This window comes from Barbus barbus (genome assembly GCF_936440315.1).
Source record: "Barbus barbus genome assembly, chromosome: 39".
In the NCBI taxonomy this organism is placed as follows: Eukaryota; Metazoa; Chordata; class Actinopteri; order Cypriniformes; family Cyprinidae; genus Barbus; species Barbus barbus.
Genome location: NC_136717.1, coordinates 2,489,493 through 2,516,091, shown reverse-complemented (window position 1 = coordinate 2,516,091; position 26,599 = coordinate 2,489,493). Strand labels below are relative to the sequence as shown.

The 26,599-nt window shown below is 38.3% G+C and overlaps 2 protein-coding genes and 1 long non-coding RNA gene across 6 annotated transcripts in view; 2 read left to right on the top strand and 1 right to left on the bottom strand.

The window, feature by feature from the left end:
* LOC306858963 overlaps positions 1–26,599 on the bottom strand; it is a 1,377,007-nt gene that overhangs the window by 262,775 nt on the left and 1,087,633 nt on the right. The gene's annotated exons all lie outside the window — the stretch shown is intronic.
* On the top strand, positions 345–6,453 carry LOC306858895 (uncharacterized protein). Of its 4 annotated transcripts, none has more exons than XM_079399680.1 (4): positions 350–404; positions 2,140–2,335; positions 2,459–2,597; positions 4,670–6,448. In XM_079399680.1, the coding sequence occupies exons 2-4, from the start codon at positions 2,204–2,206 to the stop codon at positions 5,644–5,646; spliced, it is 1,248 nt and encodes a 415-aa protein (XP_079255806.1). In that variant the 5' UTR covers positions 350–404; positions 2,140–2,203; the 3' UTR covers positions 5,647–6,448. The 4 variants fall into 4 exon arrangements, with proteins under 4 accessions (XP_079255805.1, XP_079255806.1, XP_079255804.1 ...); XM_079399681.1 differs by having other exon boundaries at positions 371–481; positions 4,670–6,453; XM_079399679.1 differs by having other exon boundaries at positions 345–404; positions 2,140–2,597; positions 4,670–5,874.
* On the top strand, positions 12,061–17,754 carry LOC306858484 (macrophage mannose receptor 1-like; the record flags this gene model as incomplete). The annotated part of the gene is made up of 6 exons (XM_079399051.1): positions 12,061–12,220; positions 12,455–12,778; positions 13,543–13,887; positions 16,120–16,440; positions 16,807–16,907; positions 17,059–17,754. The coding sequence occupies 6 exons, from the start codon at positions 12,061–12,063 to the stop codon at positions 17,191–17,193; spliced, it is 1,386 nt and encodes a 461-aa protein (XP_079255177.1). The 3' UTR covers positions 17,194–17,754.

The following is a 26,599-nucleotide window of genomic DNA, read 5'->3' as shown; positions in this document are numbered from 1 at the left end:
AAATTAAGATAAATGAAAACACGTAGCCTAATTAAAAATAATAATAGATAAATAATAATAAATAAATAAAAAATCAAACCCAAAGATTTTGAACATATTTAGCATGAAAAACAACATCCTTGGGTTATGTTATCTGGGACTTAAGATTTCTTATAAATATGTGACTATTTTATGAGTAAATCATAGAGAGAGAAAAGTCACTCTAACAGGAATATTATCAATGTTAAAAACGGTTGTTGTTTTCAAGATACTCTTTCACTGATAGTTATTTTCAGCACTTAAGTGCATATTCCACCACATGGACTTAAACTTTGCACGATACAGGACTTTTATTTTGATATGATGGCGTGACGTCATAAGGCTGCGCCGCGCTCCTGCGTTTGTTGTGAATCTGCTGAAGAAAGGTTTGTGTTTTCGGCAATTAGTTCATCCCTGCTGAATGCAAGATTGCTTCATTTAACATTAATGAATGATATTTTGTGTGAGTAAAGCGCATCCACACATAAGTAATAGAAGGTGTATGTCATTTCGTTCAATATATCAGTTTATCTTTAACACGGATTCAATCTGGAGAAACGGAGCTTTAACTAATGATTCACAAAATGATTCAGTGCCATTTTATAGCTATAGTTAAAGTTTTTATTTTTTTTATTTTTGACTGAATCAATCATGTGTTTTTGAACCGTGTCTTATACACGGAGTCGTGTTAGAATAGAAAAGGGTTCTGTCCAAACTGTTGCTATAAAATTAGAAGCACGCAATTCCCTAGAATATCATTATATGCTTAAACATTAAGATTTATACTCTTAGAAATTACTAAAGTAGTCAAACATGTTCATTAGAAGCGGGCGACCCAATACTTTTGGCAATATAGAGTATAATCCATAAAAGATTTCTCTCTAAAGACACATCCAGTCAGGATCTCAACTTCATCTTTGGACACTGATTCAAAAAACACTAGTTTATTAATAAATGATTCAAATATCTCCTTGCTATTTTGTTTGTGATTTGGGCCGCTGTGCCAAGATTGTATTTGCATCCAGTGCAAACAGCCTATACGGCGGCATTTTAATGCCATGCTGAAAAATAAATAATTTAAGAATAATGTCAAAATTATGATAGTAAAGTCAAGTTAATGTGAAAAATCCACCTCTGACAAAAATCCCATGTGGCATCCAACCTGTCATTAACATTTGAAAACGCATGAAAATTGCAATAAAACAGAAAACAAAAACAAAAAAATAGCTAAAACCAGCCTAGGCTGGTCTTAGCTGGTTTAAGCTGGCAGTAGCTGGTTTTAGTTGGTCGCTCAGTGGGGCTAGGCTGGCCAGGCTGGTTTTAACTGGTCTCCCTGCCTGACCAGCTGGGAAAGTGGCCAAAACCCCTCTAAAACCAGCCTGCTGACCAGCTATGACCAGGCTGGATGACCAGCTAAAGCCAGCCAACCAGCTTAGGCTGGTTTTATCTGTTTTTTTTTCAGCAGGTGGCTTATTGACTTTTTTGAAACTCTGATTCATAAGACATTCGTTTGAATTAAATTGTTCTGATTGGTTCTCAACATGCATTCAAATATTTATTCATGTTATTTCATGCAAATATTAAAGAGGAAAATATAATCAATTCCCAGGCCGCTTGAACTGAGATGAACAGTTATCGCTCTACAAATTAAAGAGTGAAACACATTTATTGTTTGTATTTAATCATCATCTATCAAATTGACAGAAGGCTGAGACTCTGTGTTATAATTAAAGAAACAAGCACAAAGCTGATTGCAGTTATTGGGTGGCTTGCATGCTACTAATAATGAATGGACTTCAAAACGTTAAATATTATTTCCAAGCATTTATACCATAAATAAATTACAAAATTTTGTTTGCATATGGGCCCGGGGCTGACACCACTGAACATGTGTAATGACAACTTTTACAAACCAACTGCAAATGATAAATATTTAGTGTCTATAAAATGTATGTTCTTTTATTAAGTTGCAATGCTAGTTTTGAGTGTGTTTGGCTAATCAGGCCGTTTTAAGTTTAACTGCACTGTGCTGACTACCGAACTAGAGAGCAGATTGAGACGCACTCAGAGATTTAGTTTGCATTTACCTTTCTGACTGTTCATTATTCTTATCTTAAACAGAACAATGTGTTCAGTCAGAGAGAAAAACTCCTGCTGAAGAGACTGAGATCCACGAGACACTGTTATGAAGATGGAATTTATTAAAGAAGAGAGAGAAGATATGAAGATTGAAGAAACATTCAGAGTCAAACATGAAGATACTGAGGAACAAACAAAGATGATGTTTATTAAAGAGGAGAGAGAAGAAACATTCAGAGTCAAACATGAAGATGCTGAGGAACAAACAGAGATGGAGTTTATTAAAGAGGAGAGAGAAGAAACATTCAGAGTCAAACATGAAGATGCTGAGGAACAAACAGAGATGGAGTTTATTAAAGAGGAGAGAGAAGAAACATTCAGAGTCAAACATGAAGATACTGAGGAACAAACAGAGATGGAGTTTATTAAAGATGAGAGTGAAGGCATGAAGATTGAAGAAGCGTTCAGAGTCAAACATGAAGATACTGAGGAACAAACAGGTTGGTTTCATTCTCAAAGCTGAACTCACTCGTTTGATCCTTATTAAAATGTCCAGCTCTACAGAAATGAATGAGGTTTTTAAAGAATATCATAAGAGTGTCGTACAAGTAACGTGAGTTATGTAATCCGATTACTTTTTTCAAGTAACTAGTAAAGTAACACAAATTTTTAATTAAAAAAAAAAAGTAACGCCACTTTGTTTCCCCATTTATTGACTGACAGTTCTCCTGTCCCAATGTTGGGAGAATTCGGAAGTACAGAGGCGTTGTGTGTGAACATGATGTTACTGTAGTTCTACAGTCATGGCCAAAAATATTGGCACCCTTGGTAAATATGATCAAAGACGACTATGAAAATTAAACTGCATTGTTAATCCTTTTGATCTTTTATTTAAAAAATTCACAAAAATCTAACCTTTCATTGGGTAATAAGAATTTAAAATGGGAGGAAATATCATTATGAAATATGTTTTTCTCTAATACACATTGGCCACAATTAACGGCACCCTTTTATTCAATCCTTTTTGAAACCTCCATTTGTCAGTTTAACAGCTCTAAATTTTCTCCTATAATGCCTGATGAGGTTAGAGAACACCTGACAAGAGATCAGAGACCATTCCTTCATCCAGAATCTCTCCAGATCCTTCAGATTCACTTCTTCTCTTCAGTTCACCTCACTCATTTTCTACAGGGTTCAGGTCAGAGGACTGGAATGGCCAGCAGAAGCTTGGTTTTGTGCTCAGTGACCCATTTTTGTGTTGTTTTTGAGGTTTGTGTTTGGATTATTATACGGTTGGAAGATCCAAACATGGCCCATTATAAGATTTCTAACAGAGCCAGTCACTTATTGATTTTTTTATCTGTTAGTATTTGATAAAATCCATGATGCCATGTGCTAAACAAGATGTCCAGGACCTCCAGCAGGCCCACAACATAAAAAATACAGCAGTATATTTCATTGAACACATGGGGTACTTTTTATCCCTCATGATCATGTTTACCAAGGGTGCCGATATTTTTGGCCATGACTGTAGACTAAATGTAAATGTGCATTAATTCATCCCACTCTCAAAAAACAGATTTAGTATTCATCAAAATGAATTAAAACAGTGAAATGCAAACTCAGAATATGACACAAACTTGCAATAATTAAATATGTTAAACAACACATGTATCTAATCCCATTTTATAAACCAATGTCTTTGCTGCTGACTTTTGATGATCCAGTTCAACCATACTAATAAGCAAAAATGACTTTAGATAAACTAACAATTGTGCTTTGTTTTTGTTTTTTTATTGCTGGAGAGTGTTGAACCCTTTTCTCATGCGTTCTACTTTACATCCGTAAAAGCTCCTGCTATACTGGTTTCTAGGGCTGTGACGGTGGCCATGATAATCGCGTCAATTGCCACCGGTGGTGTGGCGTCACACTCTATAGCAAGCATAATACAAAGTTTAGTATACAAGTGTAGTAACAGTTGCAAATAGTTTTATTTAAACTATAAATCTACGCAAATTCACAAATTACCTCAAACGCCATACACAGTGTTTGCTTTAGATTGGCAGGTTTGAGCGCAGGAAACTGTAATTTTGGTTAAAATGAAAAGCAGTAAAGATGTATTTGCGCAGCAGAAGAATTAATTAGGAAGAAATGTAGATCAAGAATCGTTTTGGAATCGGATCGTGACTCCCGGAATCGGATCGGGTCGTGAAGTGCCTAAAGATTCCCAAACCTATCAGTGTGCCAAATTTGATCATTTAGGAAAGTGTATTTCTTATAGCTTCCATGACCTCCCATTGGGGAGGAACAAGAAAAAAGTCAACCCAATAGATACAAAAGGGATTAAAGCACAGTCTGTGCTTGGCCCCTGATAAAGGCAAAATAATAATCAACATTAATTTTCAGGGAATACAGTCAGACTACATTTTATTTAATGGGGTAGTAAGGGGTCTGGATAATGGGAAGGGGGGCGCTGGCCCCAAAAACTTTAAGAATAACTAAATGTTTTCATGTCTGACACTTTGTGCCATTAAACTGGGGTTAAATTTGTATTTATTTTTTCTTACCTTAGACCTGATGCTGCTGAGAGAGGAGAGTCGAGAACTGCATGATGTAAAGGAAGACAAACATCTGTATGAGAAACATCATGATTTAAAAACTGCAAACAATATTTTAGTTGCTCAGACAAAAAACGCTTTCTCACGAAAAAGAGCGCAAACGACTGGATCTAGAAGTTATTTCACCTGCCAACAGTGTGGAAAGAGTTTCGCCAGAAAAGGAGGACTTAAAGTCCACATGAGAATTCACACTGGAGAGAAACCTTTCACCTGCCAACACTGTGGAAAGAGTTTTATTGAAAATGGAAACCTTACAAAACATACGAGTGTTCACACTGGAGAGAAGCCTTACACATGCCCCGAGTGTGGAAAGTGTTTTAAACATCAAGCAACCCTTAATGCCCACATGAGACTTCATACTGGAGAGAAGCCGTTCACATGCCCTGAGTGTGGAAAGCGTTTTAAACATCAAGGAACCCTTAATGGCCACATGAGACTTCACACTGGAGAGAAGCCGTTCACATGTGATCAGTGTGGAAAAAGGTTCAGAAGTAAAGTAAACCTTGATTGCCACATGAGGATTCACTCAAGGGAAAACAGTTTTAAATGTCGTCAGTGCGAAAGGAGTTTCACCGACAAGAAACACCTTAAGAATCACGTAATCACTCACATCGGAGAAAAGCCTTTAATGTGCCATCACTGTGGAAAGAGCTGCACAAACAAAGGAAACCTTAAGGTTCACTTGAGAAGTCACACTGGAGAGAAACCTTTCACCTGCCAACAGTGTGGAAAGCGTTTCACAGTTAGAGCAAGCCTAAAGACTCACATGAGGATTCACACTGGAGAGAAGCCTTTCACGTGTGATCAGTGTGAAATTAGTTTCACATATATCACAGACCTAAAACGTCATATGCAATCTCATTCTAGGAAGAAATCGCAGTGTGACGAGGTTTACAAAACTGAGCAATTTCAAAAATCACCTGTGCATTAACTCTGGGTGGAGAAAATCTTTTGTCATCACTTAAAAAAAAACACCTGACAAGTCATGCAGATGCGAGACCCTATTTTTGTTCTTTGAAAAGAGTTTTACAGTTTAGCTGGATCAGCAATTTATAATGGCACCAGAAAATATTAGTACTCATTATATTACATAAAGTTCCATCTTGCTGTGAATGGCACAATGTAAATGAAAATTAAAAATAAAAGGACAAACTGAATGAAACAGAACATGGCACTGCATTATTTGATTCATCTTTAGTGAGAGAATGGTCGGGTAAGACATCTGGAATCTGGTTCAAGCTGTGGCTCGCATAACAGCTAATCACCATCTAACACTGTCTAAACGAACAAATATAATATTGCAAACACTTGATCTGATGTAATTATTTTTCACATTTATATTGAACACATTAAATAGTCATTTACAGTGCAGGGTGGAGAACGTAACTGAACCCTTGAATTTAATGGGTTAGTTGCATATCTCCGCCATCATGGATGTCTGGTCTAGCAAGTGTGTTCATAGGTACTTCCTGTTCCGCCAGCACAGAGAACCGGAGAAATCCAAATATTACCTTCTATATACAGGTGCTGGTCATAAAATTAGAATATCATGAAAAAGTTGATTTATTTCAGTAATACCATTCAAAAAGTGAAACTTGTATATTAGATTCATTCATTACACACAGACTGATATATTTCAAATGTTTATTTCCTTTAATTTTGATGATTATAACTGACAACTCATGAAAGTCCCAAATTCAGTATCTCAGAAAATTAGAATATCAATTAAGACCAATGCAAAAAAAAGGATTTTTAGAAATGTTGGCCAACTGAAAAGTATGAGCATGTACAGCACTCAATATTTAGTTGGGGCTCCTTTGGCCTGGATTACTGCAGCAATGCGGCGTGGCATGGAGTCGATCAGTCTGTGGCACTGCTCAGGTGTTATGAGAGCCCATGTTGCTCTGATAGTGGCCTTCAGCTCTTCTGAATTGTTGGGTCTGGCGTATTGCATCTTCCTCTTCACAATACCCCATAGGTTTTCTATAGGGTTAAGGTCAGGCGAGTTTGCTGGCCAATCAAGAACAGGGATACCATGGATACTTTGGCAGTGTGTGCAGGTGCCAAGTCCTGTTGGAAAATGAAATCTGCATCTACATAAAGTTGGTCAGCAGCAGGAAGCATGAAGTGCTCTAAAACTTCCTGGTAGACGGCTGCGTTGACCTTGGACCTCAGAAAACACAATGGACCAACACCAGCAGATGACATGGCACCCCAAACCATCAATGACTGTGGAAACTTTACACTGGACCTCGAGCAACGTGGATTATGTGCCTCTCCTCTCTTCCTCCAGACTCTGGGACCTTGATTTCCAAAAGGAAATGCAAAATTTACTTTCATCAGAGAACATAACTTTGGACCACTCAGCAGCAGTCCAGTCAAGACGCTTCTGACGCTGTCTCTTGTTCAAGAGTGGCTTGACACAAGGAATGCGACAGCTGAAACCCATGTCTTGCATACGTCTGTGCGTGGTGGTTCTTGAAGCACTGACTCCAGCTGCAGTCCACTCTTTGTGAATCTCCCCCACATTTTTGAATGGGTTTTGTTTCACAATCCTCTCCAGGATTCATCTTGTCCTTCCCTTCGCCTCTCTATTAATGTGCTTGGACACAGAGCTCTGTGAACAGCCAGCCTCTTTAGCAATGACCTTTTGTGTCTTGCCCTCCTTGTGCAAGGTGTCAATGGTCGTCTTTTGGACAACTGTCAAGTCAGCAGTCTTCCCCATGATTGTGTAGCCTACAGAACTAGACTGAGACCATTTAAACGCTTCTGCAGGTGTTTTGAGTTAATTAGCTGATTAGAGTGTGGCACCAGGGGTCTTCAATATTGAACATTTTCACAATATTCTAATTTTCTGAGATACTGAATTTGGGACTTTCATTAGTTGTCAGTTATAATCATCAAAATTAAAGGAAATAAACATTTGAAATATATCAGTCTGTGTGTAATGAATGAATCTAATATACAAGTTTCACTTTTTGAATGGTATTACTGAAATAAATCAACTTTTTCATGATATACTAATTTTATGACCAGCACCTGTACATCATCTGAAAGTTGAATAAATAATATTTCCATTGATGTATGGTTTGTTAGGATAGGACAATATTTGGCTGAGATACAACTATCTGAAATCTGAGGGTGCAAAGAAAAAATCTAAATATTGAGTAAATCACCTTTAAAGTTGTCCAAATGAAGTTCTTAGCAATGCATATTACTAATCAATAATGAAGTTTTGATATATTTACAGTAAGAAATTTACAAAATATCTTATGGAACATGATCTTTACTTAATATCCTAATGATTTTTGGCATAAAAGAAAAATTTATAATTTTGACCCATACAATGTATTTTTGGCTATTGCTACAAATATACCCCAGCGACTTAAGACTGGTTTTGTGGTCCAGGGTCACATATATGATCTGGCATCAAAAAATCAGCTTTTTGCCATGTTTTGACCAGCAACATAATGGAAATGAGCTATTTGAATAGGAAAATGACTCATGTCTTGTGACAAAAATCTGCATTTGATCTTATTCTTTTACATATGCATTTTTCATGCAGCAGTTATTTCATTAAAACAGGTGCATTTACACATTAATGGAAGTGTAATTTGATGTGTTCAGGTGTGTCAGGCTCTGTCAGAGCTTCCTATAGTTCACTTTCATTTCCAGGCTAATCTGAAGGAATCAGTGAAATACATATGTTTCAGGAAACATTCAAGTATTGATCAAAACATCTAATAAACACATAGGTGAGGGACGGGGGATTTACTAGACTAAATGGATAAAGGTATGGTCCATATAGCAGTTTTTCTGTTGTAGCCAAAAACTGAAACCAACATGTAAAAGTGACCAAAGATGATTTGTTTAGTTTTACTTAAGGGCAGGGCTACCCAGAATTAACAGTAGTGTTGAGTCACCTCTCTTTTAGATGTATTGGACCCTCCTGATGTGACAGAAGCAGTTGAAAGTGCAAGAATTTACAAACAAAAAAGGTAAGAAATTACAATTGGAATATTTCATGTTTTTGAAAGAAGTCCTTTATGCTTACCAACGCTGCAAATATTCAATCAATGATACAGTTGTGAAATATTATTACAGATTAAATAACTGTTTTCTATTTGAATATGTTTTAAAATGTGATTTATTCCTGTGATGCAAAGCTAAATTCAGCCGTCATTACTGCAACCTTCAGTGTCCTTCAGAAATTATTCTAATATGCTGTTCAGTTATTATCTCTAATGTTTTGTATAGTGAATTAAACTGAAATAGGAGTGGTGGTGGTCATGGGGAGGTAAAATTGATTTCCAGAGAACATTCATGTTTTCTCGTCATTTGACACAAACTGCTACACAAACACTTCTACCCTAAACAACAATGTAAATAATAATCATAATGGCATGCTATTAAATTTTAAAGGAATTTCCTGGCATGGAGAATTAAGTGATTATTCAAATTGTTATTTTGGATGTATTTTGTGTTATACTGTAGTCTCAAGATATCTTCAAGATAATCTTTTTTTGCCCAAGTTGTTTCGTCCAGATGAGACATGTAAATGAGCTATTTGAATATGAAAATTATTCACATCTTGTCATCACAAAAATCAGCATATATTTGTTTTGTGTGTGTTCATGTGTGAACAACCTGCGTGAAGCCAAAAGGCATATTACGGTGCAATCCGAAACTCCCCTTCTCATTCTGATGTTCATTCTGAAATCTCTATGTTAATAAAAGTATAATTTTGGGCATTGAGGTGGGTCAAACTCTGATAAATATGGCTTCGATAGTGGTTCACTTTTAGTTCAAGGCTAACATGAAGGAATCTGCAAGGAACACAGTGTGTTAAGCATGAAATGTTGAAGTAGAAGGACTTCATTCTGTAGCGTTGTAAGAACTGGTCTTATTTCTGATACGCACACACCTATTTTCAACACATTCCTGAAGCAAGGATCAAAGCTCGCATTCCAGCGCCCATGGCTTCGAACCCCCTTTTCTCCTGGGACCATAAAACCAGGATATATGGAACAGTCACATCTAGATGCTTTTAAGAGAAGAGCCATTTTAAGCGCCTGGCTGCTTTCATCATAAAGTCAGATGAAGAAAACTCCCTTTTTGTCACTTTTGAAAAAAACCAGAACTCATACTCCCGGATTTTACTTTACATTGGCGCCACATACTCCCCTAAACCTAACTCCATTAAGCGCCGTAATTCAAGAAAGTAATCGCTGAAGGAGTGACCTTTAAGACCTCGCGCTTCTCCCAAAGGAGGGGGGAAACGCGCCTGTTTTTTTTCTCCGGCTATCGAAACAGGCAAAGACAGCCACACCTTTGCTTAAGAATGCTTTGTGCAAGGGTTTTTTAAAAAAAGGGACAAAGTTATACTAGTTTCTGCTACTGAATCAAATTATACTCGAAAACAAAAACACTATAGACAATATAGGTACAACCTATATGAAGAATGTTTTTGTTTGTGACATTTATAAACTTGTTGCGTTATTTTGAACTTATGGTAGTCTTTTTCCAGAATGTATAACTTTAACTGATCACTAGATGTTCAGTTCACATGCTCGATGTGGTTATTGAGAATTTAGGATCATTTCATCTATGGCTTTAACCGCGTAATGAATACAAAGGATATATGTATTTTTGTGCATATCAAAAATATAAGTGTTTGGTTTCAGATAAAAGCTGATTTCATGAATAATAATATGGTGTGAATGAAAATGATCTTTTCTCTGCAAGGTATGATCATAATATGAATAGAAATCTGCTGTTAATAAGTTTTCATGTGATAAATAACTGAACGGACAATTTATGCATGGAAAGACACGCAGCTGTGCAGGGCGGGGCTCCGCCCCACAGAAACACTTGCGATTGGATCAAACGCCCCACAGGAAGAATCCGATTGGATCAGGTGCCCGTGGGCGGATCCCAAATCGGCCCGTTAAAAACAGATGCGCAACTGAAAAGTTCGGTGGGAGTTGAAAACTGAAAAGCAGAGCTTAAGCTCACCTCGCTCGTCTCTCGTTCTGCTCACGTGCTGCAAAGCGCTTCTGGCCACTAACATCACGGCTGAGCATTGCCACCGCGATCAAAGTTCAACTTTGAAAGAAACTAACATCTGAAGCCAAGAATCGAACGACTTCCTGGGAGCGTCATCAAGTCAGCACGAAGCCCTCCAACCACCGAAGAGTGTTCTCGTGACGGCGACCTACCAAGCCGCCAATTCGCGCACGGTCCGTCTCGAACCCGGAAAGAACTGACCTTGACTGAGAGCAAAGTTGAAGCAGAGACTCTTGATAACTCTGGTATCGTTAACCAGGTATAAATGGGACATTCTGATTAATAGCAATTAATCATATAATCATTTTAAGAGTGATTCCCTAAAAGCTAGAATAAAGATAATATGTGGTTAGAACACTACAGCGTAAATAATGTAAGTCACTTTGAATAAAAGTATCTGCCTTTGATCCTGTGTATTGCAGCAGACTAGATCTTACTAGACTGAGAAAGGACCAGTTCCATCAGCAGTTCAGTTAACAGACAGTGATGTCTGAGGATGTGTACAGTTCTGTAAAATGAAGGCTGTAGAGTTTTCAACTCCACATTTGGTGCAGATTTAGTTACAGGTAGATTACGCTCTGTATGAGCCAGATTCTTTTTTAAATAATACCTTTACAAAGTAATAAATTGCTGAAAAGGAGAAGTAATTAACACAAATTGAATGGTTTGGCAAGTTTATCATATTTGGGGTGCATTTCTTTACATGAATTATGTGAAGTCACAATAAATTAGCTGTGTACTATGTGTAGTGTATTAATTGTGTATGTGTGATCATCCAACAGTGAGGATCTGTGTGAGCAGTCATGGACGGGAGTCTGTTTGTGCTGCTTCTGCTGTCAGGTTGGTGTGGTCATTTGTGATCCTGGAGCACAAAAGCAGTCATGAGTAGCACAGCTATATTTGTAGCAATAGCCAAAAACACATTGTATGGGTCAAAATTATACATTTTTCTTTTATGCCAAAAATCAATAGGACATTAAGTAAAGATCATGTTCCATGAAGATATTTTGTAAATTTCCTACTGTAAATATATAAAAACGTGTGTGTATATAATATGCATGGCTAAGAACTTCATTTGGACAACTTTGACTCAGATGATGTATAAATCTCAATTTTGAAAAATTGACACGTATGACTGGTTTTGTGGTCCAGGGTCACATTTGTAATCTGGATTTATGAGGATGTGTTCACATATAGATGGTTTAACATGTTGATTTTAACAGGGCTCTTATGGAGAAGCGCTGGTATTTATCGTCAGTACTACTATATAAATACAGCAATGTCGTGGCCAGAGGCTCAGAGTTACTGCAGAGAGAGATTCACTGATCTGGCTACTGTAGACAGCATGGATGATGTGAACAGGCTGGTAAATGTAGTGGATGCTGGATACAATGGATCGGTTTGGATTGGATTGAAGAGGGGAACACAGACCCGCTGGGGTTGGTCTAATGGAGAAAACCAAACTTCTGAGTACTTTAACTGGGTTTCAGGACATCCAAATAGGGATGCATATTGTGTATTGACTTATCACGGTTATTGGTATGAATGGCCATGTAGCCGTTTATGGTATTTTGCATGCTACAAGGGTGAGTTCTTGTAAAATTATGAATGCACAGTTTAGCAATGAAAAAAGAGCTTCAAACTCAGATTGTTTTCTTCGACTGTCTCAATAGGAAATACTACATACATGATCCAGACTGCTAAAAACTGGAGTGATGCTCAGAGCCACTGCAGACAGCATTACACAGACCTGCCCACCATCCACAACTCGGTGGAAAATGACCAGATAACTAAGATTTCATCTGGACAGGTCCTTTGGATTGGTCTGTTTCTGGACTCTTGGGAATGGTCTGATAAATGGATCCTCTTTTTCAGACACTGGGCACCAGGTCAACCTTCCGGGATTTTTGGTGACTGTGTTGGCATGTCGAGAACCAACTCTGGCAGATGGGCTCAATACAGCTGTGATCTACAGAGTCCTTTTATCTGCCATGGAAGTGAGCATCTAACAAATTAGATCATGTTATATGACTGTTATTTGTCCACGTTCTGTTCTGTCGTATTGTATTTAACAGTGATTACCAGCACAACAATATGCTTAAATTAAATAGCCTACATAAAGCAAGTAAAGAACGCTCCCTTTATAATCATTAAAGCTGTACTAACTAGCCTGATCTCATGAGAAACAAGTTAATTTCATATGAATTTGAATGTGAAGTATGAATACAGATTCAAGATTTTTATTCCTCACATACACAGTTATATAGAGCATATATAACCAGCAGTGAAATGTAAGTCAGGTCCGCTCCATGGACTGCAATTATTATAGAATACAAACACAAAAGAAAATATACATAAATATAGGTATGGAAAAAATGAAATAAGAAATAAAAAATAAAATGTGAAGGACAGTATACTGTAGACTTAATAAATATTAAGATAAGCAGGAATGTACAAGAGAAGAATGTGCAAACAGGTTATACAGGGTTGTTAAATAGCAGCAATAGAAACAAAAGAGAGAAGAAGAAAAAAAAGTTGCCACCGCTTTTGCCAAATAGTGACATAGTTATGAATTATTAGGAGTGTGTGTTGGTTCTACTGTATACATATTTTTTTCTATGACTTCATTAGCTTTCAACTTATAAATTGCGCATAAACGTATAATGCAATTTGTTTTAGGGCAAACTGATTTTGTTTTTAAGGCTTTAATCATGATTATAGGATCTATGATCTCTACAATTCTGTCATTTCCCTCCTGAAGGGCCTGTAGTACCAGAGTACCAGTTTATGAATCAAAGCATGACATGGCTTGATGCTCAGAGTTACTGCAGAGCGAGATTCACTGATCTGGCCGCTGTTACCACTATGAATGACGTGAACAGACTGGTAAATACAGTGAATCCTGGACGCAGTGGTTCAGTATGGATAGGTCTCCATGCTATGGGAGTGAAACGCTGGGTCTGGTCTACGGGGGACATTTCAATCTCCCATGAAAGTATGTGGCATCCAGGAGAACCAAATGCTGATGGGGAGTGTGTGAGGAGTTTTAATGGAAGCTGGTATGATGAGAGCTGCAGCACCGTTCTCCCATTTGTGTGTTTTAATAGTGAGTCCTCTTACTTGGTTCATTTTTCCCCATTGTTCACCGACAGCCGATTAATGGCCGTTGCGATCAATTTTTTCCTCCGATTAAATTCTGGCAGTGTCAGAAGATTTCAGACACTTTCCTGCAGTGTGACATCTCCTACGACGACCGTCAAACCAAGAACCAATAGGAGCACTGAACCTGATGACGCAATTAGCGCGGCAACTTCAAACCATTCATTATTTGTAAAAACAATATATGTACAAAGTAAAGTTTACTTAAAGTTTATTTATTAAGGGGCAGGATGTTTAAACTCGAATAACAAAATTACCTCAAGTTCGCTCTGTAGAACTGGAAGTCCATAAAGTCCTCTTTTGCCCAGCCATGACTTGCTCCACACACGTCGTCTTTTTCGTTGTTTTTTTTAACATCAAGGCATGTAATTAATAAAACTAACGCTACACGTTGCTGTTGTTTGCTAGCTACCATTATAGCGAGAGAACGCGCGTCACGTATTGATGACGTAAAACAAGTCTTCTTGAGTACGTCCGTTTTTGTAAAAAAAAAAGTACGTCCGTTTTTGTCGCGTCTTGACTGTCGTACAGTCTGACATTAAGACAACTGAGCCCGGCTTTAGGCAGTAAGAACCTCGGCACTTTGATCTCCTAAGATTCGAAAAATAGGGATCCTGAAGTATTGATATTTCGAAAAGTATAAATACTCAAATAAAAAATATTGATACTAAGGCATTTTAATTTCCCAGTGGTTTTTATTAATTTAACAAAAAATAATGAGTACAATATGCATTAATATAGGATGAATAACCTATGTTAGAAACACGTAAATGTTGCATGATCAATCAATCACAGAGAGCGTTCCCTAACTTCTGACAGTGCATTCAAACAGGGCTGCGTTCACCAAAAGGATTATAAGAAAGCATTGATGTTTTTGGGAATGGCAGCCCAGAACAGTGCAGAAAAAACATATATGTTTGATTTATTTGCAATAAACAAATTTACATTGTAGCCTACATAGTTTGCGCAATAGGCCCACGTTTATTTAAATTGAACGTAAAGTTCACATCGATCAAGTTCTGTTCTGTAATGTTAATATAAATCATACACTGTCAGAATAAAAACGTTTTAGAATAAAATTGCATTTTATGCATGCAACAGAAAAGTGACCATAGTTTAACTATAGTATTTCCATGGTTACCACTACAGTAAACATATTGTAACCATGTGTAAACAAAACTATAACCTAAGAAGTTGCAATCAATGTTGAGGAAAGTTACTTTTAAAAGTAATGCATTACAATATTGCGTTACTCCTTTAAAAAATAACTAATTACGTTACTTAGTTACTTTTAATGGAAAGTAATGCGTTACGTTAGTTTTTAAATCTGGGCAGGGCTTGCTTGTTTGTTCTTAATATAAAAAAGTTCTATTTTTGGCAAATATAAAAGCCCTTTCACACCAGAAGTGAAATGAATAAACCTCAAACTGAAGGGAAAGTAAATTCACGATAAATAAAAAATGTTTATCTAGAGTAATTTTTGCCTATTAGTATGGTTGCAATGGATCATTGTAGGTCAGCAGCAAAGACATTGGTTAATAAAAATATTAATACATAAAGGATATTTGTGTTATTTAACATTTAATTATTGCAGGTTTGCATCACATTCCGTGTTTGTATTTCACTGTTTTTATTCATTTTGAGGAATACTGAATCAGCGTTTTGGTTTTTTTTTTTGTGAGTGATGAATTATTCTAGAACTACAGTAACATCTTACTGCCGATTTCTCTCAACATGGCAACACCAGAGCTGTCAATCAATAAATGTGAAAAAAACTGGTATTACTTATTTGAAGAAGTAACTCAGATATTTTCTTGTAAATTAAAAAGTATTGCGTTATTTTACTAGTTACTTGAAAAAAGTAATCGGATTACGTAACTCGCGTTACTTGTAATGCATTACCCCCAACACTGGTTGCAATTAAGGCGTAGTGAATGTTAAAATGTGTTTCAAATATAAAGCTATGTGGGTATTATTACCCATTTTACTCTTAGTAATTTAATACATTACATTTATTCAGTCGTATCGGTGTTAATATCGACAATACTGGCCATTAAAAATATCGGCATTGTATCAAAAACAAAATAAGTGGTATCGCCATCCCTTACGAAAAATACAAACACTGTATTAACAGCTGATTTTAACTGAAGGTTGGTCCTTATCTTCTGTTTCTGAACAGAAAGCACTGGTTTCATGATTACAAAGACTGCTATGACGTGGAGAGATGCTCAGAGTTACTGCAGACAACACTACACTGATTTGGCGAGTATCAACCCAGAGCAGCAGAATCTGATTCGTCATGAATCCTCGCTCTGGATCGGTCTGTTTCTGGACTCTTGGGATTGGTCTAATCAGTGGAGCCACTTCTTTAGACACTGGGCAGCAGATCAACCATCCCTGAGTTCAGGATCTAGTAACTGTGTTGGCATGTCAATAACCGATTCTGGGAAATGGGCTCAATACAGCTGTGATGTACAGCAGCCTTTTATCTGCTATGGAGGTGAGTTTCATTCAAACAAGTACGGTGGCCGAGAAGTGCAAAACAAATCACAATTCTGAAAACAAAATAATAAATTACAAACGCAAATCTAAAAAACTAAATAAAAATTCAGAAAACACAAAAACATTACAACAAGTCAGAAAACACGAAGACAAATTCGGAAACAAAATAATAATTGTTATAATGTTTTCAGAATTGTTGTTGTGTATTTTTAATTATTTTGTTTTCAGAATGGTGATTTGTTTTGCACTTCTCGGCCACCATAAACAAGAGAATTTTAGGACACTCTTGAAACAGACGTGATATGCTTTCATTTATGTATCTGTCTTCTGTGTTGAGGATGACATGAACTCTGTATTCCTCTAGATGACACGTTAATTAAAAACCAGATTGTCAGACTGAAGTTTTCCTGTACTGGACAATGCGCATTGACTGATCCTTCACTACAGACGGCCATTCTGAATGAGGTTTGCATCCACCTTAAACACGGCCCAATTCTGAATAATTAACTGCACTGGCAACTATCTACAACATCCTTTAGCTTTGTGTGTTTTCTCTTATTTCACATTGTTGCTGTTATTAGGTTTTATATTTGATTCTTTCTTGCTGGTCTTCCAGATAAGTAAAAAGCTGAAGAGCATGGGGCTAGAAAGTGACAGAAAAGTAAGCTGGAGAAAGGGGCAAGGTGGAGTGGTGTTTCATCAGGAGACAAAACCTCGAGCGACTTCAAATACTGCATGTAATAAGCAGTAAATTTATATTTACCTCTTTCAAGTAAACTTTAAAATAGATTCAAAGAATATAAAAGTAGTTTATTAGTAAAAGTAGATTTTTGTTTTAATGAGCTGTGAAGTAGTAATATTATCCATTATCATGAATGACGATAGTACATCATATATTTATTGGAAGTGACTGTTTAATTATTTTCCTTATGACTTTTCCTTTTCTATATTTGCGATTTAACATTACAATTTTGAAAGGAAATATTTTCAGTAAAACCATGATGACATCATTCTCATAATTAAGGAATTTGATTAGCAGAAATAATATGCATATTCCCATTTTCAGGTGATGCTTACATAAGTCCAGATTTGTGAAAATAGTTTTTGTGTGATGACTGATTTAATATAGAAACTTTAATCAACTGTATGTTAAAAAATAATTTGCTATGTAGAACTGAAATGTAGAAATTGAACTTTTATGCATTGGCGTAGCCTTTAAAAATAAGTTACTCTCTCAGGTGAATGACTGTGTGTATGGGGTGAGGGGGGGGGGGGCATTCTGAAATAATAATAAATAAAGTAGATAAAGATTTATGCATTTATCCTATTATTTATTTCTTTTGGTGCAAACTTGGATATTTGCCAGTATTCCTGAAATCTTTTTAGCGAGAGTGTGGCATTTTCCAAGGAATCTTCTTTCGCCTAAGAACCACATGACATGACTAACCTGGCACAGGCCCTTACTTTAATATTCTTTAATATTAGTGCCACAGCAGTTTCTTAGGTGCAAGTCATCATTTGACCACCAGATGACTACAAATTACAGTCTTTGGAAAAACGCTTGCTAATAAGCACGACCTGTGTTTTTGTTAATCAGATTCATTAGGAGACATCAAATAGTTTAGGTGCACGTTTTTGAGTTTCAGCCTTGAAGTCACGTCTCCAATCATTACGGTGAGTGTGTGTTTTTTTTTTTTTAGATTTTAGTTTCATGATGAATGAATTACTAACGGCAAAAAAAAAAGAATTGCTAACGCCAACAACTAAACTGATTGCATAAGATGCAAATTGTCCAAACCCCTTCCTGTCAGTGCTGGAGAGCGCCCGCGATTTTTTTGGCCGTCCGACCCAAGGATGAGTATAAACACTTGGGGGGGGGGGCAAGTGCAGTAATTAATTAGCATGGAATCATTTTTAGCTGTACAAAAGATCATTTGGTTAATATTTTACTACGCATATTTTATATATATTCAATAAAAAGGGAATATTAAATACAAATACAATTATATTATAGTAAACTTAAATATAAAATGCTAATATTTACTTTTTATTTTTTATATGAATTTATCATTTTCAAACTTAAAATCACTTTAAAAATAGTTCAGTGCAAAAGTATTGTTTAGTGTAAAACATGAAATAATACATAAAACAAAGTGTGATAATACTATTATATTTTAAAATAAAAAGGGAGTATTAAATACAAATACAAAATCAGCAAGCTTTTATTTTGGCGGGTTGCTGGCAAGTATATGCGCTTATGGGTTAGCGCTGCCGATTGAACAGCGTCAGTGATTGAAATGTCACAGTTTTGCATTGTGCTTTGAAAACGGCAGCGGGTAGCCTAGATGTATGCTTTCAGTTTGAATAGAAATCTTATACAGTACAGTTTGTCCATCTAAAATGGTAATTGTGCATTAACAGTTGTCAACCATGTTGAACTTATTTACACAGCGCATTTTTTATTTTGGTCGCAATACTGATAGCAGCACCATTGATCCTGTAACTTATATAAATGTTTTGGTCCTGAAAAATTGAGGAACCAAAACAGTACCAGTTCTTGAAACCCCTCTCTTGTAATCATTGTCCTATTGCTGCTGCCCAGACTGTCTCTCCACCTGCTTAAAAAAAAAAGAAGAAAGTTTTACAGCAATGAAACTACAAACATTTAAACTACTGGGTGGTAGCAGATGAGCATCTTTTCTTATAAGAAACTCAGTGAATCATTGACTCAATTGGTGGTAGCCAGGACCTAAAAAAAGAACAATTTATTAATTAAAGATTTGTTCAAACTAAAGTATCAGGTCTAGTTGTTAATGAAACGTCACTAGCATAAAAAACAGTCATGTAAAAAAAAATACAATTAACTCAATAACGAGCAGATGACACAATTTACAGGCCTGTCTCTTGAAGGAGAAAGGTGCAAATTATTAATCCCACATAAACTGAACGTAATTTCAGCAACCTCGGTCTAATTAAACAGTTGTACAGCGGTTTATTCAATGTTATGGCTAGTTAGCATGAGCTCCGTCAAGCGCAAGCGGACGGCAGTCAAACAAACTACGGTTGAAGTTTAAAGTGAATACTGTATATAGTTTGTGTTAAATTTCAAGTTCAAGTTACATGTGGGGACATACAGTGGAACGAAATGTCGTGTCTCGCAGGACCACGGTGCTACATAAATACAGTCATACAACAATGAAGTAAAAAACACTATAAACCTATACACTACTAACAGATGTAACTATAAGTATACTATATATAAGTATTTACCCTATACAAACTAAGAGAATAAAGGATAAAAAATACAACTATACGAATGCTTCACATAAATATTACCCTATACGAACTAAAAAATAGAAGATAAAAAATACAGACTATACGAATGCTTCACAAATACTGTACATGTGCAAAGAGAGACATTTGAGTCAGCAGCTGGTTGGGGAACAGTGCAGGATGATTTGTAGTGCATGAGCATGTAAACATACATATATTGCTGAGTCTTTTGTGAGATTGTGCACACGCAGCAGTGTGTGTAAGTGTCCATAGTGCACATAGTGTAAAGTGTAAGTGTCCATAGTGCACATAGTGTAAAGTGTAAGTGTCCATAGTGTAAAGTGTCCATAGTGCACATAGAGGAGAGTGTCCATAGTGTAAAGAAAAATAAGAATAAAATAAATAAAAAAATAATTAAAGTTCCATACAGATTTTCTTTGGTGTGTTAAGGTTTGGGGTGGGGGGTGGTCCATGTTCAGGAGGTAGGGGTTTGCATGGGGTTTCAGAGGGGGACGGGGTGGTTTGAGTTCAGGGCTCTCACAGCCTGGGGGAAAAAGCTGTTGAGCAGTCTGGCGGAGCGGGCTCTGATGCTCCGGTACCGTCTTCCTGATGGTAGGAGCTGGAAGAGACTGTGGGAGGGATGGGTGGAGTCCTTCACGATGCTGTTGGTTTTGCTGGTGCATCGTGTAAGGAAGATGTCCAGGATGGAGGGGAGAGGGGCACCGATGATCTTTGCAGCTGTGTTCACTGTACGCTGGAGGGTCTTGCGGTCAGCAGCACTGAAGTTCCCGTACCAGACAGTGATGCAGCTGGTCAGCGCACTCTCAATGGTGCCTCTGTAGAATGTGGTGAGGATGGGTGGAGGGAGACTTGCTCTTTTCAGCCGGCGGAGAAAGTGTAGGCGCTGTTGTGCCTTTTTGGAGAGTGACATGGTGTTGGTGGTCCAGGTGAGATCCTCTGTGATGTGCACCCCCAGGAATTTAGTGCTGCTGACTCTCTCCACAGTCGAGCTGTCGATGGTCAGTGGGGGGTGGTCAACGGAGTTTCTCCTGAAGTCCATCACAACCTCCTTTGTCTTCTCCACATTGAGGGACAGATTGTTTGTGCCACACCATTCAGCCAGCTGTGCCACTTCCTCTCTGTAGTGCGTTTCATCGTTGTTGCTGATGAGACCTACCACTGTTGTGTCATCAGCAAACTTGATGATGTGGTTGGAGCTGAACTTGGCAGTGCAGTCGTGGGTCAGCAGTGTGAAGAGCAGCGGGCTGAGCACACAGCCTTGTGGGGCACCTGTGCTCAGTGTGGTAGAGCTCGAGGTGTTGTTGCCGACACGGACTGACTGAGGTCTTCCAGTTAGAAAGTCCAGGATCCAGTTACAAAGGGAATTGTTTAGGCCCAGCAGGTTTAGCTTATTTATGAGCTGTTGTGGGATTATTGTGTTGAATGCCGAGCTGAAGTCAATGAACAGCATTCTAACATAGGAGTCTTTATTTTCTAGGTGGGTAAGAGCCAGGTGGAGGGTGGAGGAAATTGCATCGTCCGTAGAGCGGTTTGGACGGTATGCAAACTGGAGCGGGTCGAGTGTGTTGGGGAGGCTGGTTTTGATGTTATGCATGACTAGCCTCTCAAAGCACTTCATCATGATTGGAGTCAGTGCTATGGGACGGTAGTCATTGAGACAGGACACAGGTGATTTCTTTGGTACCGGTATGATTGTTGTGGATTTGAAACACGTGGGGACGACTGCCTGACTCAGCGAGGTGTTGAAGATATCTGTTAGGACATCTGTCAGCTGTGCAGCACAGTCTCTCAGAACACGGCCAGGTATGTTGTCAGGACCCGCAGCCTTGCGTGGGTTAATCCTAGATAGGGTCTTCCTTACGTCGGCTGGAGACAGACAGAGCGCCCGGTCGTTGGGAGGTGTGGGCAGTTTTTGTGCAGGTGTGTCATTCTGCATTTCAAACCGTGAATAAAAGTGGTTGAGTGCATCGGGAAGGGATGTGTCCTCATCACAGGCCTGTGGCGGGGGCTTGTAGTCAGTGATGGTCTGAATGGCTTGCCACAGGCTCCGTGTGTCTCTGCTGTCTGTGAAGTGGTTGTTGATTTTTTGGGCATATGACCGTTTTGCTTTTTTGATGCCACAGGACAGATTGGCTCTTGATGTTTTGAGGGCTGCTTTATCTCCTGATCTGAATGCTTCATCTCTGGTCTTTAGCAGCCCACGAACCTCTGCTGTCATCCATGGCTTCTGGTTTGCACGTGTGGCGATGGTCTTGGTGACTGTCACATCATCAGTGCACTTTTTGATGTAAGCAGTCACAGTTTCAGTGTACTCATTCAGGTCTGTGTGGTTGTTGTAGGTGGCTGCCTCTTTAAACATGTTCCAGTCTGTGTCCTGGAAGCAGTGCTGCAGTGCTGAGGTGGCATTGTCTGGCCATACTGTGATCTGCTTTTCAACCGGTTTGGTGAGTTTGAGAAGTGGTCTATATGCTGGGATTAGCATAACAGTGATGTGGTCGGAGTACCCGAGGTGGGGGCGGGGTTCAGCCTTGTAAGAGTTCTTTACTGTTGTGTAAACAAAATCCAGTGTGTTGTTTCCCCTTGTTGCAAAGTTCACATGTTGGTAGAACTTTGGCAAAACTGTCTTTAAGTTTGCGTGGTTGAAGTCACCGGCTATGATGAAAAAGCCATCTGGGTTTTTTGTTTGTTGTTCACTGATGGCGCTATACAGTTCACGAAGCGCGTCCTTAGCGTTTGCACACGGGGGGATGTAAACCGCAACGATAACAATGGCCGTGAACTCCCGCGGCAGATAGAACGGTCGACACTTCACAACCATAAACTCCACCAGCGATGAAAAGTGTTTTGATAATACCGCAGCATTGTTACACCAGTCTTTGTTGATATACACACACAAGCCACCTCCGCGTGTCTTACCAGATAGTGATGAATCTCTATCCGCTCGGCAGCTGGTTAGCCCGTGCAGTTGAATGGCGGAGGCCGGGATGTTGTCATTTAGCCATGTTTCGGTGAAAACAAACACGCAACAGTCCCTTGCCTCATGCTGCGTAGATCGACTGAGTTGAATTAAGTCCAGTTTGTTTTCCAGAGAGCGGACATTTGAGAGCATGAGTGTTGGAAGAGCCGGTCTTGAGGGGTTAGCTCTTAGTCTAGCTCGTATACCTCCGCGCTTACGTCCTCTCTCACACCGCTTGCGACGCTGCCTTGTGCGGGTAGCGTCAGTAGGCGAGGCCGCGGTCTCGAGGTCCGGCTCCAGCAGTAAACAAAGGCCTCGTAGCTTCTCAGTAGCCGCCGGCGAGAGTTGGTGTACGTAAGCGTTGCTGATATCCAAAAGACTTTGGCGATCATAGATGAATTCTGGGGTGATTTCTTTAAGAGTTAGCGGTAAACTGACATTATTTGGAGACGAACAGATGACATTAAACGACATAAAAGCACCGTCTTTGGGACCCGGAGCAGCCGCAGCGATCGATCGCGCCGCCATCTTCCTTCCTTCCTTCCTCCTTCAAATAACTACATCTATGATCTTCTAGAAGTCATATTTGACGATTCCACCTTTGAAATGAGAGGTTATTCTGACGGCCGACGCAATATAGGCATGATATGCGCGTCGGTAGTATTTAAAAAAACTAATTTTTTTACCTCAACCAAAACTTACCAGTCAACCAAAGATGTCGCCGGGTTTCTCTCTGGGCACGAGTAAAGAGATGAACACTTCATCGGCCTGCGGTCGTCAGCCGACTCAGGGCCGACGTTTGATGAGCTGGAAAACAGAGCACTGACCGAATTATACCAGCCTACGCTTGTCCGATGTTTTTTAGATGTTTCAGGTAGTGAGGCCGACGTTTCCATATATTGGGCCGACGTCAGCCAGACATACGTGTGCTGTCTGGGTTGTTTGATAAGTGAGATATCTGATTTTAGCCCTTGAAAACCAAAAAGTAGTGTTTGAAAAGTCCTTGAAAGTCCTGGAATTTCATTTTGCAGTATCTGTACGAACCCTGTTTAAGTTTCCAGTTCTTGGAGCATTTTATTGTTTTTGTTGTTGTTAATTGAACTGAACTGTAGTTTTCTGTAGTAAATTGTTATTATTTATTTTGAACAAAACCATTTCAGTAGTCTAAACCTAGTTACTAGTTAGTTTCAAGGAAAATCATTCAAATAAATTTCCTGCATGTGTGTCCACCCCCACAACCAAACCCCCACACGGGAAAAAAGTTCAGGCTCAGGATTTTTTTGCTTTCATCCCTGCAAACGTGTCCTTGCTGTTGATATACAATCACTGATGAACACTGCTTTGGTTTTAATGAGAAAAAAAAACTATACGAGGGTGGATTAGAACCTGAAACCTCAGAAATGCGTGACAAATGTTCAGCTGCGAGCCATTGAGAGGGCAGCGTATTTTTGTTTTTTTTCAGTTGAGACGCTGTGGCTGTGGCTGGTACTCCGGCAATTCCATCTGGTAAAGACATAAATACTCGGAGACAAGCAATATTAACTTCTCCATTGTTGTTCAGTCGTAGTACAAGCAGTGTTGCCAGATTGGATGTACGATTTCCAGCCCAAAACCTCACAAAAACCCACCCAAAACTGTCCAAATAATGTGATAGAATGTCAATCAAGGTTGATAAGAGCCATTTTTAACTCCTTAAAACAAAATAATATAAATATAACACTAGATAAATCTCCTATGGATCAAATCGGGGCAAATACATTAAAGAGAATTAGCAAATATAATTAAGTTTCCCAGGTTTTTTCTTTTCAGGTCTGCCCAAACGTGAAAATGGCTTTCAAAGTCTTAAGGATGCAAGAGGACAACTCATCGAGCTTTACTGTTTTTTAATTTGACTTCTGTTTGCAGAGGTATTTTCAGAAGTAATAGCAGAAACAGCAGTACAGTAGCTGTGGTAGGTTGATCATCTTTAAAAGGTAGATACTAAAAAATACATGAATATAAGTAAGGGTATTATTTAAACTAACATTTCATAACTGAAGATGAACGAAGGCAATGACAACTTTTACTAACCACCTGCAAATTAATATGTATAAAAGTTATGCTAGTTTTGAGTGTGTTTGGCTAATCAGGCCATTTAAAGCAATTAACTGAACTGTGCTTACTGTTGAACTAGGGATGCACCCAGATTTAGTTTACATTTACTTACTGTTAATTATTCTGATCTTAAACAGGACAAAGTGTCCAAAAACAGAAAAACTGGTGAAGCAACTGAGATCTCACTATTATAAAGATCACGTTTATTAAAGAGGAGAGTGAAGATATGAAGAAACATTCAGAGTCAAACATGAAAATACTGAGGAACAAACAGCTTGGTTTTCATTCTCAAAGCTGAACTCACTCATTTGAAAGGGGATTTATTTGACATGGAGCAGGTCCCTCATGTGGACAGACATGTTGAAATCACATTACCAGACAAATACTAATGCTGCCATCTAGTGAACCTGAAAATATCCTTTTATTACAACATGAATCACATTAAATTAGGAAAAATAATACAGTAGTAGTCTAAAACAATTATTTTGTGTAACAAACTCAATAAAACCATAAAAACATTCATTTATATCACTGAATTATGCAACAGTAACGAAAACAATTTATTTCACATGAAAATGAGGAAATGAGAGTGATCGTCTTTCATCGTGATTTTTTTCTTTTAATCTTTAAAAGCTCTAACTGTACTGGTGTCTTTTTTTTAGGTATATGGGAAAACTACAATACTGGATTTAAGAAATACAATATAACAATATTTGTTATCTATAATAATAATATATAATGAAATTCAGAGGGTCAGAAACTCTCATACTAACATAAACACACCTGAACCTAAAACTTTTAACAGTATATTAGGGGTGTAAAAGTACATGTATTCATCTCAAACTGTCACAGTATGTATGTTATGATTCGGTTCATGCCGTCAGACCACAAATACAGTCAGTCACAGGTGATCAAACCAGAAGGGGTTGTGCTGTAATGCACTGCTAACCGTCGCAACAAAAAGAGCAGAAGAAGAAACCAATTTAAAACAAGAAAGGCAATAATCCACAGGAGCAAAAAACAGGAACAGAATCTAATACTGACACAACTAAAGACAAAATGTACAAGGTATATATAGGGTGAGGTTAATGAGTCAATGATAAACAGCTGGCAGTAATGAACCAATAATGAGTGCAAAGGGTGATGGGAAATGCAGTCCAGAACACAAACAATGGCTCAAAGAGAGAGCCCTCTGGTGGCTAAGCTGGGCACTCCAACAACTGACTGTGACATAACCCTCCCTCTAAAGAGCGGCTTCAAGATGTCCACAAAGTTCAGGAGGGAAGTAGATCAGAGGGAGGGATGGCGGGCCAGGTCCATGTAATAGAAGACTCTTTTAGCGCTCGTTAAACTTTCAAAGAATTTTAATCCTAAACTTCATTACGTCAGAACGAGACAACCAACCACTGAAGAGTGCGCTAGTCACACGACCGACCGAACAGCCAATCCGAACACGGCCCGCAAAGAACTGAATTCACCTGAGGAAAAGAGTCTCTTTGAACCAAAGGAAAGACTGAGTTCGATCAAAACAACTGAAAGACCAAGTAAGGCAAATCTCTTTATTGACTGAAACCGGGATATCTCTCCGCTGAGGGTAAAGATAAAATACTTCTTTGTCTATGAGTTTCCTCAGGTCGAAAAGCTAGCATTCAAACCTAAGTCTCTCTCTCTCTTCAGATATAAACAACTCGCTCCCATTTGTGTGTATGTTAAATTGTCTGTTAATGTTGTGTTAGAATAGTGAATAAAACCTTGACTTTATTAAGAAATCTTTTGTCTGTGTTATGTGATTTAACATGTCGTAGCTATTTGC